Consider the following 15011-nt stretch of genomic DNA (forward strand, 5'->3'; position numbering starts at 1 on the left):
TAATGACTTGATAAACTATCGCCATATCGGAAATTTTATGACAGTGATTTTATATCGTTAAAATTATAAATGCATTGTAGTTGTGATAAAATAATTTTGTTGTAAAAACAAGTGAAAATACTTGTTTAATTGAAAATTTATATGTAAAAATTGCAACAAATTTATACTGTTCACACCAGAAGTAGTGGTTCCAAAATTGAAAATTGAAGTTTTATGTGTAAAAATGTTACTGAATTTCTATCAATTGTAAGACGGTGCAAATAATTGTGTTCAGAATTCGAATTAGGAATTCTCGTTTTAATTATAGTGAAATCAAATGTGTAAAAAGTTTGAATTTATATTGGGAAGTGTGTAAATTAAAACTTTTACTATTTTTTTTAAATATGAGATTTCTGGTACCTTGTTTGCCTGATCCTAATGCAGATGGCGGTAGAACTAAACGGATTGACAGAGATATAAAAAACTGGATCAAACCATACAATGATGTGAGTATATTTTTGATGACTATGCAAAAATGCAGATGGCATTGGTACTTCTATCCCATGCGTGTTTTTGCCGTGAAGCAACTATGCTTGACTGTAGCCTTGAAGGGTGAGATATGGTAGTGAAAGTACTGGCTGAGTTGTCATTCAATGGCAACTCATAATTGGGCGTCACAATGTTTTTTTTCTAACGTACACAGTACTTATTATTGCTGTACTTACTATTGCTAGACGACAATTATCAATTTCTATCAGGTGGGTCGTCAGCTTTTTTATTATTGCAAGTTGCATAAAAACAAACCTCGCAAACAGTAACAGGGTCAAACGTAGTTTTAGACAAATTAACAGTCTGTTTCCACACCAATAAATTTGCAATTTTTACAATAAATTTTACACAAATATTTTCATTCTTCTTGATATTTAAAATAACCCTTACTGGGTAACAATAAAGGAACTAGATATGTTACAAACACGCTGAAAACGTAAAATGACGTTAATTTTACAACTACCCTCTACCCTTAATAACTTTAACATATGTATATTATTAACATTATTACCTGTCCACTGCTGAACATAAGCCTCCGCCTTGGGGGATTGCCAGTAGTTGTCATGCTTGGCAGGCGGGTTGGCAACCGCAATCAGGCTTTAGAGGTGTTTTAAGAGGGAAGCTACTGCCCATCCCTCGCCCTCCCTTAGTCGTCTCTTACGACACTCACGGGAAAGGAAGGGGTGGTCTATTTTATGCCTATGACCACACAGCCTAGTGTCTCTTTGCCCCATAGAAACCCTAAACTTTAAACTTTACAAACTTATTTAATTATTACCCTGTTTTGTCACTTTCTATTAAATTAGGCACCACCATGTACCCTCTTGTATAGGCATTCCGTCACCCGTATCCAATAGCGAGGACGGGATGCCTTAAATATTGCACCGCAAACCAAATATCAAATTAGGCATTTGTTGTAAATCTTCGAATATATAAAGTGATTATTAAAAAGGAAAAATTGATTGATTTATTTATTTATAAAAGACACACCAACAATATGCTCACAATAATTGAGCAGACAATATACAATGTTATTAGTAAGTAAAAGAGAAAAACTACTATTACAAAATGCTTAAATCTAAGTTTGAACAAAAAAATCTTACTCCTCACTACCAAGCTTAAGGCTATATGAACATATCATTAGATTTAAATTTAGAGATAATTCTGTATTATTATTAGATTAGGTTATGTTGAGGTAAAATAGATTAGACTCGACCTTTGTGATTTTTAATCTATGGTCTTGTCTCTGTGAAAAATATGTAGAAATTTGATGGTTTATTGATCTATGATGGGAGCTCTGTATTTTCTATACAACTTTAATGTCTGGGAATAAATAAATTAATTATATTGTAGTTGTAAATATGTTAGAAAAGTATTAAAACGGTGGTTATTAAGAAGAACAGTGTTAGTATTATTAATACAACAAATTATAATGAAAGACAAAGAGACAAATAGTAATATCGAATAATAATTTTAAATTATGTCAAAGTCTATATATACCATATATACTAGCTGACTCGGTAAACGTTGTTTTACCATATACATTATTTCTAGAACTATACATGAAAATGTATCGTACTACAATTATTATATTCGATTGTCATCTTGCAACCATATTGCGGCATATAAAAATTGCGATTAAATGACAGGGGTTGATCATAAAAACGTGAAAATTTGAATTTGTATGTATTTTTCAATGCTAAATCATAATAAAATAAAAATAAAAAATTTTGTCTAAAAAATAAAAAAAACTTTAGTGGTGGGTCACCGTTATCATTGAGGGGTATAAAGAATAGATGTTGGCCGATTCTCAGACCTACCAAATATGCACACAAAATTTCATGAAAATCAGTAAAGCCGTTTCGAAGGAGTTTGGTAACAAACACCGCGACATGAGAATTTTATATATATATTATTATAACATTTCCAACCATTATCAATAGAATTTAGCACCATTGTAATAGACTAAATAGTTAAATAGCTAAAATGGGGGGTAGTTTGGACGTTTTTTATGAATAAGGGGGGGTAGCATAACGTAATTATGTTTGTCCAAAGCATTAAACCACGCCCATGGTCAATACAATGCCCACTGCCCATGTCTATATGCGTCTGTTACCGCTTTCCATTAGGTGGGCCGTCAACTTGTTTGCCATTCTAAATTGCATAAAAGAAAAACATGAAAGTACCACTAAATCACAGATATGAATGATTAATCATTAATACTACTCTAACATGACTAACTATTCTATTTGTAGACGCTGATTAAGATTATAGTTCGTTAATCAATCACGCATCATCACTTGAATAACTGAAATATTTTACATTGTATTCATGTGAATTTTACAATGTAAATTTCATGTAAACATACCTAGGTATTATAAAGCTGTATAGATTAATTCTTATTACACTTTGAGTAATAAAAAAATAAACTTTTATTTTTAATCATCTAGATTCATTTTACGTAGAGGGGTACTATGCACAAATTGTTTTTTTTTAATGTGTGATAATGAATGGAATGGTAACCCAAGCTGATGGGGGAGAAAGGGATTGTTAGTAATGGAGTCTGAGCATCCTATTGCTAGCAATATATCCAACCAGGTCGACTTCCTCGCGGTTCTCCCTGGAAACTATCATGGTTAATTCCTGATGAATTCATCATGATGGGCTAACATACCTGTTTTCATTCTCATCTATCACCCTTCTCTGGTGCTCCGCCAGCGTATCCCGTTAGCGCAGGCGGAGTTACCATACCATTTTCACTCATAAAAAAAACCCAAGCTGATGGCTTACCTGATGGAAAGTGGTAACCGTCGCCTATAGACATGAGCAGTACCATGGACATAACAGAGTATACTGTTTCGCCCATGATACCCCCCATACGTTGCCATTCCTGAGGGCTCAGTTGTTATTCCTCTGTACCCTGTAAACTCACTGTCATATCCCACCCTTCAAACAGAAACACAGCCATGCAAACACGACTGCTTCACGGGTGAAACACGAATGGGACAGAGGTACTCAAGCAAACGACTTTTGTACAAAGTCTCCTTCTAGTATGTATTGTATTGTAAAGTCTATATTGTATTGTATTGTAAAAAAACAACTATTTATTTATTTCAGGCAATAAAACTATTGCTTCTGGGCACCGGCGAGAGCGGGAAAACTACAATAATAAAGCAAATGAAGATTTTACATGTACAAGGTTTCTCGTCGAGGTAACATAGCAATCAGTCAATCTATAGCATATATTACCGTGAAGCAGTTGTGTTTGCATGGCTGCGTTTCGGTTTGAAGGGGATATTGCGATATTGCGTGAATTTACTGGGTACAGAGGAATAACACCTGAGTCCTCAGGAATGGCAACGCATGGGGGGTATCATGGGCGAAACAGTATACTCTGTTATGTCCACGGTACTGCTCATGTCTATAGGCGACGGTTACCACTTTCCATCAGGTGGGCCGTCAGCTTGTTTGACATTGTAAGTTGTATAAAAAATATATATATTCTAGTCCAGTTTGCAGAATCTTCCTGACAATTCGCCGTGTATTTAGGATTACGGCTTACTTTCTGTAACTGTTACAGTGACCGAGAAGAGAAGGTGAAGTACATAAGGCATAACGTACACGAGTCTATATATGACATTGTTCGCAACATGACCCCGCTCAGTATTGGACTGCAGAATATCAAGAATGTACAGGCGCAACAGTACATCCTGAAGTGTGGACCGGACGGGCCCCCTGAATACAACGAGGTATTTATAAAAGCTTAGAATAACAGTTTGAGTGGAGACCGCGAATCGGCAAGCGTTGTATGCGACGACCTGGGGCTTTTTTTGTGGATCAAAATGGAATGGTGACCTCATCTGTGCTATCGGTATGCAGTGGTGGGGTACCAGTGATGGATGACAGGTGATGATGAAAGCAGGTCATCATTAGCTCACTGCAATGTAGTTATCATAATTAAGGTTGTGTTTCACAAAAACAAAACTAGTTATATATATATATATATATATATATATATATATATATATATATATAATATAATAATATAAAATTCTCGTGTCGCAGTGTTTGTTACCAAACTCCTCCGAAACGGTTTTACCGATTTTTATGAAATTTTGTGTGCATATTGGGTAGGTTTGAGAATCGGCCGACATCTATTTTTCATACCCGTCAGTGATAAGGGTGAACCACCCCTAAATATATATATTTATATATATATTTTTTGACAACTTTTTTAATTTTTATTTTATTATGACTTAGCATTGAAAAATACAAACAAATTCAAATTTTCACGCTTTTACGATTAAGCCCTGTTTTTTGATAGCGATTTTTATATTCCGCAATAGGCTTGCAAGATGGCAATCGAATATAATAAATGTAGTACGATAAAGTTTCATGTATAATTCTCGAAATAACGTATATATATATATATATATATATATATATATATATATATATTCTGTAAGTACCGATTTGGTAATTTATTTTATCTGATAATACCTATATATTTTTAGAGTGATCACGTGTATCAATCCACTCAGGGTTTGCTGGAAGAGAACTCTTACAGAGTTAAGCTCGCCTGTTGTACATCTTTATTTTATATATATATATATTATATGTTTGTAATTTTTTGTGTACAATCAAGAATAAATAAATAAATAAACAATGATTAGATCAAAATAACTGATTTTGTCATAACTGAAGTCGGTTTTTTGTGCGACACAATCTTAAATTATAATATTACTAAGAATTAATAGAAATATCCACTTTCAGGAGTATTTTGACTATGTGAGGGCGTTATGGAAGGATGGCGGCGTGAGGGAATGCTTCAGCAGATCCAACCTGTACCAGCTCATTGATAGTGCTCAATAGTAAGTCTTCTTTTAGGGTTCCGTACTGAAAAGGTACAAGGGAACTCTTATGGTGCGGCTTTGTCAATCAATAAATCAACAATTATGGTATTTACTTTATATCAGAAACGCTATACATGAAAATTATTTTATAAAGGTCATTTTATGTCATTTTATGTAAAGAACCCTTGGCGTGTGAGTTCAACTCGCTCTTGACCGGTTTTTTTTTTTAACGATAGAACGTTTTAAAATTTTTAAATATAGGGTCATGCATCTAGCTGTCGTGTGATTAGGAACACTTTTAACAAACAAACAGAAAAAGAGTTTATAAAATAGTTTAAGATTTTATCCAGAAAAAAAAAATACCGACCTCGATATTGTCAAAACCAGTTATATCAATTTAAAAACTAAACTGCTGAATTGATTTCGATAAAATTTGCGCCAATCTACAAGTATATCATTTCGGATAAAATAATAATTTTCCAAATTAATTTATAAACGACGGTGTTCTGAGTTAGCACAAAAAAATGCAACCGAATTGAGGGCCTCCTTTTTTGAAGTTTTTTTTTTTACAACAGGGGGCAAACGAGCTTACGGCTCACCTGATGGTAAGTGACTACAGCCGCCCATGATCACCCACAACACCAGTTGCATTGCAGGTGTACTGCCGGCCTTTTAAAAAGGATAATGCTCTTTTCTTGAAGGTTATGTTGTCGTATCGGTTCGGAAATACTGCTGCTGGAAGTTGATTCCAAAGAGTGGTTGTGCGTGGAAGGAAGTGCCTTGAAAAACGCACGGTGGAAGACCGCCACTCGTCCAGATGATTGGGATGAAACTTTAGTTTGTGGCGGGTTGTACGGTGGTGGAAGTTGTTTGAAAACAACTTTTTAACTATTTTCTCTTTTTATATTTATAGCTTCCTAGATAGAATAGATCTTATAGAGAAGCCTGATTACGTGCCGACAGACGCGGATATCTTGAGGTGTCGGCAGAAGACCACCGGGATACAGAAAATTGAATTTAAAGTTAAGGTGAGTAGAGATGATAATGGAATTGTAACCCAGAGGGAGACTTTGTACAATAGTCGATTGCTTCGGTACCTCTGTCCCATTCGTGTTTCAACCGTGAAGCAGTTGTGTTTGAATGGCTGTGTTTCGGTTTGAAGGGTGGGATATGGCGTGAATTTACTGGGTACAGAGGAATAACACCTGAGTCCTCAGGTATGGAAACGCATGGGGGGTATCATGGGCGAAACAGTATACTCTGTTACGTCCATGGTACTGCTCATGTCTATAGGCGACGGTTACCACTTTCCATCAGGTGGGCCATACCATTTTCACTCATCAAAAAAAAAAATGCATGTTACAAGAATCTGCCTTTTAAATTTTTTAATATTTTTTTTTCAGGTACCTAAAGCGATGCATGGGGGTGTTCAGGACTTCTGGATGTTCGATGTTGGTGGACAGAGGGGGGAGAGGAAGAAATGGATACAGGTATAAAATACTTGATCATTATTGTTGCAGTAAAAACTCTTAACCAGTCGAAAGTACTATTGACTAGCAAAATCAGTGTAAAGTACTTTTGACTAAAATAACAGTTAAAAGTACCTAATTTAACCTAACCGCAAATTTGCGGGGGGAAAGGGATTGTTAGTAATGGAGTTTGACAGCCCCATTGCTAGCAATATGCCTTATTAGGTCGACCTACACGTGGCTCCCCCTGGAAACCATCGTGAACAATTCTTGTTGAATTCGTCACGATGGGCTAACTGACCTGCTTCATCCTCACCTATCATGCTTCACTGGTGCCCCGCCGGTGTATACCGATAGCGCGGGTGGGGTTACCATTCCATTATCACCCATTAAAAAAAATACAGTGTCATAGGAAGTAAAGAATGGACAGCAGTAGTGCAAAAGAGTAAAGAAAATAAGTATTTATAAAATTTACACAAACAGACTCATATTCTGGAATGTTCGATAGGTGTTCGAAGGTATCCACGCCATCTGGTTTCTGGTGGCCTGCAGCGACTTCGACCAGACTCTGAGGGAAGACGAGACCCAGAACAGGCTGAAGGAAGCGTTAGTTCTATTCGAAGATGTGTGGTTAAGCAGGTAATTCATACTTCTTATTTGAACTTCTAAATTGACTAGGAATAGTCCGTATTACTAAAAATCTTTTCCTTCTTAGACTATGGTGTTTTTTAGTGGATGATAATGGAATGGTAGCCATTCCGGCCAAGCCCCACTTTTGCGCTTTGGAAAGGGATTGTTAGTAATGGAGACTGTGAATCCCATTGCTAGCAATATACCCAACTAAGTAGACCTCTTCGCCTCCCACTTATTCCAGGTTCCTTCTACGAGCGGGCCTAATAGTGTTCCTCAATAAGCAGGATCTACTGCAGCACAAGATCTCGCAGGGACGCTGCATCGGGGACTACTTCCCGGAGTATCACGAGTTCGAAGCATCAGGCGATGAGTACAATCGCACTAAATTGTTCATCAGGAGTATGTTTGCTGTGAGTATATCAGTACATATTAAGGGTCGGTAATATCTAATAATATCTATATATTGTATTTACAATATCAATTGTTTTTTATACCACTGATGTGGCGAACAATCATACGGCCCACCTGATGGTAAGTGGTTACCGTAGCCTCGGTTTGAAGGGTGGGATATGGCGTGAATTTATTGGGTACAGAGGAATAACATCCGAGTCCTCAGGAATGGCAACGCATTGCTAGTATCATGGGCGAAACAGTATACTCTGTTATGTGCATGGTACTGCTCATGTCTACAGGCGACGATTACCACTTTCCATCAGGTGGGACATCAGCTTGTTTGCCATTCTAAGTTGTAAAAAAATTAACATCCGAAGGATCTTAATATATAAATATCAGATATTACCCATTTCTAGTATATAGATTACTATTGAAATCTTTTGGAGGGAACAATAAAGAGTATCTATCTATCTAGATTACATCAGGCATGCCCTTCTATAGAGTAAGTGGAGCTATAAAACAGTAAAACTCTTTCAATGGAATTTAATGAAAATAAACGAATAATTGAATCGACCATAAGACAGTTTACTAATAGTAGTCCAATAGTAGTAGAAATAAATATTTGATTAATCGATTGAACAAATCGATTTGTTACTTTTTTTTTTTTACAACACAGGGGGCAAACGAGCATGCGGCTCACCTGATGGTAAGTGACTACCGCCGCCCATGATCACCCACAACACCTACGACATTGCAGGTGTGCTGCCGGCCTTTTAAAAAGGAATATGCTCTTTTCTTGAAGGTTATGTTGTCGTATCGGTTCGGAAATATTGCTGCTGGAAGTTGATTCCAAAGAGTGGTTGTGCGTGGGAGAAAGTGCCTTAAAAAACGCACGGTAGAGGACCGCCACTCGTCCAGATGGTTGGGATGAAATTTTAGTTTATGGCGGGTTGTACGATTAATTGCATTTCATTTATTATTATTGTTAAATTTTACCAAAATTCTCATCTCCCCTCTTAAGGAGAGGAGATGGCAACTAACCCCCGGCAGAAGCACAGTCGGCCGGGGTTCAGGGCCTCAGGGAGAGAAACCGGCGCACAATGCGGGCAGAATCTAAGAGCACCGCATTCTGCATCTTTCCCGGGAGTGAGCCGCCTTGGAATCCCAACCGTCTGAGATGTTGTTCCAGACTGGTTGGGATAAGACCGTTCACCGACATAACGATTGGGATGATTTCGGTAGATGTCACCCCCCACATTTCGGTCACCTTGTGAGCCAGGTCGAGATATTTTCTCTTCTTCTCGGTTTCGGCTTTCACGAGGTTCTCGTCATGCGGTATGGTGACATCCACCAAAAACACCCTCGAAAGTGCCCGGTCCATCACCACGATATCAGGTTTGTTCGCAAGAACAGTCCTGTTCGTGATGATGGATCGGTCCCAGTAGAGCCTGACGCTGTCGCTTTCGAGGACCGGCTATGGCTCGTACTTATAGTACGGCAACCTCTCATTCGCGAGGCCGTACTTCAGAGCTAGCTCTTGATGGAGTATTTTGGCTACCTGGTTGTGCCTGTGCAAGTACTCTGTGTTGGCAAGAGCTGAACAACCCGAAAGCACATGTCTGAGTGACTCTCCGGGATGGCGACATGCTTGACAGATGTCCTCAGTGCCATCCTTCAGAATGTGCTTTCGGTAATTGTTCGTCTTAACCACCTGATCCTGTATTGCACAGACAAAACCCTCGGTCTCTCCGAAGAGATCAACGAACTGTAGCCAGTGCACGGAGGTCTTCGTGTTTACGTACGGCCCGTGAAGGGCTTTGAAGAACCTTCCGTGCAACTCCTTCTCTTTCCATACGGCCTCCCGCTGAGAGGTACCCAAAACTTCGGGTTTTCGCCAGTCCTTATTATTATTATTATTTCAGTGATAATTTCAACAAGACTTGACTATCATTTCATTAAATTTTATTGAAACAAGCTTATAAATGCTTAGATTATAATAATAAACGTCTTTAAACTTTGCACAAAAAACATCTAATTGGGTACTTCTGTCCCATTCGTATTTCTGCTGCTGCAGTGTTTATATTTACATGGTTATATTTCGATTAGAAGGGTGGAATATGGCAGTGAAATTATAAGGTACTTATGGAGATATAACACCTTTGGAAGGTATCTTGGGTGCCGCAGTATATACTGTGTGACGTCTACGGTACTGGTGAATCGTCTGATAGATCATTAATAAAGTATTCGTATTATTTTTCAGAATCTAACCAAAAAGAAACGCGAGAGGAAGCCAATAGCGGCGTCCGCTGAAAGCTTCGTCATCCAGGAAGTGAACCGTCCGAGGGAGTGCTACTTCCACTTCACGACCGCCACAGACACGGATAATGTCAGAACAGTCTTCAAAGATGTCCACCAGATGATATTAGCGGAAATACTGAACAATATTGGCGTTTATTAATAGATAGAAATAGTATTTTAACTAGTTATGACAGACTTCTATTGCTTGCGATTGACTTCGACTAGTAGTAATTGAATTTGACGGGTTATGACTGACTTCTACTGGTTGCGACTGACTTCGACTAGTTGAAAACGATTTCGATTGGTTATGATTGTGACTAAATTGGACTATTTGTAACTGACTTCGACTACTTGAATCCGACTTAGACTTGACCGACTCGACTATGTTGTGGGTGATTTGTACTGGTTGAGCCCGACTTCAGCTAGTTGCTGTTGCTACCTACTTCGACTAGTTGTGATTGAATTTAACTGGTTGTGACTCTCTCTGATTGGTTGGGGCCGAATTCAACTTGTTGCGACTTATTTCGACTATCAATGAGTGACATTGACTATTAACGACTGACTTCGACTATTTCGACTAAGTTCTAATGAACTTTGACTTTTTAGATATTTATTTTTATTTATTTATGATAATTATATTGTCCAAATGTAGCTCATGGTTCAAAGGCGGATTTAATGATAAATGATATCTATTTATTGATAAAATATATTATTTATTTAGGAATTTTTGTCCACTTTTGACATTTCAATCATCTCCTAGTTTAACTTTTGTTTTCAAATACTATATCATGGGGCTTGCCTGTTATAATAATAAAGAACGATGTTTTAATAAATAACAAATGTATTTATTTTGGATCGATCGTCCAATATTTAACGCAGTGACAGCAGCACGCACATTCAATTATCTATATTAGTTTTAAAAAGAGTAAAGATTTGTTTGTTTTAATGATTAAACTCAAAAATTACTCAACTAATTTAAAAAAAAATCCCCTATAGAAGTCCATTTTATCAGCAAGTAAGTGGTAAGTGGTCCCGGCATACTCGTAGAATTGGCCACTCTTTTTTTTCTCGTGGATGTTGTAAGAGCCGACTAAAGGAACATAACCGTCGAGCGACCAGCAGTAGCGTCCCTCTTAAAATATCACCAAAGTCTAACTGCAGTTGCCAACCTGCCTGCCAATTGTGGCAACTACTGTCAAAATCTAATGTCAAAATAGGAGGAGGCCTATGTTCAGCAGTGGACGCTTAACTGTTGTTTTATCATTTCATCAAATAGTTTCATAATCAAGGTTAATTATAGACATGAATTTACAGGGTACATAGGAATAACACCTGAGTCCTCAGGAATGGCAACGCATGTGGGGTATCATGGGCGAAACAGTATACTCTATTATGTCCATGGTACTGCTCATGTCTATAGGCGACGGTTACCACTTTCCATCAGTTGGGCCGTCAGCTTGTTTGCCATTATAAGTTGTATAAAAAAAATGTAAAAATAAAAACAAAACAATAGCACAATTGAAAAGGAATGGAGTGATTAAAACAATAAGAGAGAATAAGACGGCCAGTGTTTGTCATATGCAAATGTTTTAGGGGCGTTAATTAGTCCCATTTGGAAGTCTTATTTTAGCGAGCTTTTAATGTATGAGTCCTATATTAAGAAAGAAGTTAATATAAGAAGAAGTCCAACTACGGAGAAGAAGATCTGCCTAACTCAGGTATTGCTTCAGTGACCTGGGAATAATCGCCCACGGAATTGATAATACTGAGTATAAAGCGTCAACTTTTATAGTGAAATTCAACAGGTTTACTCAGGGGGGAGGGGAGGGATTGTTAGTAATGCGAACTACCAGTCCTAATGCTAGCAATATACCCCGACAGGTCGACTTCCGCGCGATCCCCTCTGGAAACCATCATGCTAAATTCCAGGTGTATTAATCACGATGAGCTAACTGGCCTACACTTTCATTTTCACTTATCATCCCTCACTGGTGCTCCGCCGGTATATACCAATAGCGCAGGCGGGGTTACCATTGCATTATCATCCAATAAAAAAAAAAAAACTGGTTACTCAAGGAACAGTCCAGGGATCGGCGAGCAGTTCCTTACATATCCTAGGTTATGTTAAAGACATGAATACTATTTTCCAGTTTCAATAAATAAATAAATAATGGTATGGTAACCCTGCCTGCGTTATCGGTATACACTGGCAGGGCACCAGTGATAGATGACATGTAAGGATGAAAGCAGGTCAATTAACCCATCCAGACGAATTCAACTAGAATTAGACACGATGGTTTCCAGGGGAAACCACGTGGAGGTTGACCTGATGGGGTATATTCCTAGTAATGGGACTATTTGACCCCATTATAAACAATCCCTTTCCCCCCGTACTTCCTAGTTTGCCGACGATACCTGCCTTTTTATTTCAGGCTCTTTACACGAACTACATATAATAGAAATCACTGAATAATTGCAGAATGATTATGATAAACTATATCTAAATCCTATCTTTTATATTTATTTTCAAAAATCTTACATCATAAAACAGTAAAACTCTTTCAATGCAATTTAATGAAAATATAAGTAAACGAATAATTGAATCGATTATAGGACAATGTACTTATAGTAGTCCAATAGTAGTAGAAATGAATATTTGATTAATCGATTGAACAAATCGATTTGTTAATAATTACATTTAGAAAGTGTTCCTGTGATCATTTCAACAAGACTTGATTATGATTTCATAAAATTTTATTGAAACAAGCTAATTAATGCTTATATTATAATAATAAACGTCTTTAAACTTTGTACAAAAATCATCTAATTGGGTACTTCTGTCACATCATATTTTAACAACCAATCAACGTGTCCTAACAGCACATTATCCATAGTACCAGTTTGCGACATACCAAAACGCATATAAAAGAGACAATTATTCGCTGGATTCGTCTTAAAATTGATAGATCTTCAGGATAGCAACATGGCTCCATCTATAAAGAAGCAGAAGACCAGATCCGCCAGAGCTGGCCTTCACTTCCCAGTTGGAAGAATCCACAAGATACTCCGTAAAGGAAACTACGCACCCCGTATCGGTGCCGGAGCGCCCGTGTATCTAGCGGCAGCCCTAGAATACCTTGCAGCCGAAATACTCGAGTTGGCAACCGAAGCGGCGAAGGACAACAAGAAAGGCAGGGTTGTGCCAAGACACATCTTGTTCGCGATAAGAAACGACGAGGAACTGAACAAGATGCTGTCCGGAGTCACGATTTCTCAAGGTGGCGTCATACCAGCAATCCAACCGCAATTGTTGCCAAAGAAAACTGCGAAAAGTAACACCTCCGAGTGAATAAATAATGTTGAATGCACTCATACTTGTGCTAATGTCAAGGTTTGCATTCCGACGAGGATTTCAAAGACTGATTGACAAAGTCCTGTTCAGGATTGCAATAAATATATTTATTGATTGAGAGTTCGAAGTGAATGGTTATTTTTTTTTATTTTAAATTTATATTAACACTAAATAAATAAATAAGTTAAGACAATTAATAATAATTCAACGAAGGGTATAAAGCCAGATTGACAAAGTCCTTTTCAGGACTGCTAAATCATTGTTTCTCTCTGATAATGTCTTAAGAATTCCCAAATGTAACACTGCAGGGAGAGCCTGTATAAAGGTCGACTGAATGGGTACCAGGACGTGGGAGGAAGGCTGAATGAACGGCGTAAGACATAGACATATCATGCCATATCTCTCTCTATTGGGGAGGTTTTCCAGTGGTTGTTACGCTTTACAGGTGGGTTGGCAACCGCAGTTAGGCTTTGACGACATTTTAAGAGGAACGCTGCTCTCCATCCTTCGACCAATAAATTTCCTCAATCGCCTCTTACGACACTTACGGGAAAGTAAAGGGTGACTCATTCTAAATCTTGTAAGGCATCGCAACTTGGGAAAAATACAAATGAGAATTGAATAAAAGGTTTTTCAAATTAAATCTTTTTAAACTGGGGACCTCATTTAATTTTACCGTCCCGGACTTCTGACAGGTTTAGTCTTCCACTGGTGGGGATACCTAGGGAAGGGCCGGTCGACTTAGACAGATATATAATTTATTTGCATTACTTACAGCAAACAAATTACAACAAACAGGGGAGACAGGGATTGTTAGTAATGATACTTAACCACCTCATTGCTAACAATACACTCCAGTAGGTCCTTCTCCACGGTTTCCCTTGGAAACCATAGTGTGTTACTTCTTGTTCAATTGGCCACTATGGGCCAACTGACCTGCCATCATCCTCACCTATCACCTTTCACTGGTACCCCGCCAGCGTATACCGATAGCGCAGACGGGGTTACCATTCCATCTTCACCCATCAAAAAAAAAATCACAACAGACATAAATATAGACATAGTACACAAAAAGAGAGAATAAAGAAATACATATACAAAAATAGTAATATATATAAAATAGGAAACACTCATGCCAAAAACTGGCAAAACCCCTCAATTGGAGGAGGCCTATGTCCCGCAATGGATAGTTAACGGTTGATATATTGGTGATGATAGTGAAACACAATGATGGTGATGATGATGATGATGAAACGTACGCAGTAATCTTATAGCCTTTTTAAAAGTGCAGCTTGCAGAACAAGCTTTGGCCGCGAAAACGCGTCTGTATAATGTCAAAATCAATTTTACTAGCGAAAGACTTTGTACAAAAGTCATTTTCTTGGCCACCTCTGTCCAATTCGTGTCTCTACCGTGAAGCAGTTGTGTTCGCATGGCTGTGTTTCAGTTTGAAAGGTGGTATATGGCAGTGAATTTACAGGGTAC

The 15011-nt window shown here is 37.8% G+C and overlaps 2 protein-coding genes across 2 annotated transcripts; both read left to right on the forward strand.

Moving 5' to 3' along the window:
• The first annotated feature begins 60 nt into the window (after window positions 1–60).
• LOC113521105 (guanine nucleotide-binding protein G(f) subunit alpha) lies at window positions 61–11014 on the forward strand. The gene is made up of 9 exons (XM_052901081.1): window positions 61–485; window positions 3646–3740; window positions 4109–4277; window positions 5302–5399; window positions 6295–6409; window positions 6785–6871; window positions 7359–7489; window positions 7725–7893; window positions 10137–11014. The coding sequence occupies exons 1-9, from the start codon at window positions 384–386 to the stop codon at window positions 10332–10334; spliced, it is 1164 nt and encodes a 387-aa protein (XP_052757041.1). The 5' UTR covers window positions 61–383; the 3' UTR covers window positions 10335–11014.
• Window positions 11015–13109: 2095 nt separating this feature from the next.
• Window positions 13110–13782, forward strand: LOC113521106 (histone H2A, sperm-like). The gene has a single exon (XM_026906537.3). The coding sequence runs from the start codon at window positions 13158–13160 to the stop codon at window positions 13521–13523; it is 366 nt and encodes a 121-aa protein (XP_026762338.2). The 5' UTR covers window positions 13110–13157; the 3' UTR covers window positions 13524–13782.
• Window positions 13783–15011: the final 1229 nt, after the last annotated feature.

This window comes from Galleria mellonella, unplaced genomic scaffold (genome assembly GCF_026898425.1).
Source record: "Galleria mellonella isolate WM207_F2 unplaced genomic scaffold, CSIRO_AGI_GalMel_v1 utg746, whole genome shotgun sequence".
In the NCBI taxonomy this organism is placed as follows: Eukaryota; Metazoa; Arthropoda; class Insecta; order Lepidoptera; family Pyralidae; genus Galleria; species Galleria mellonella.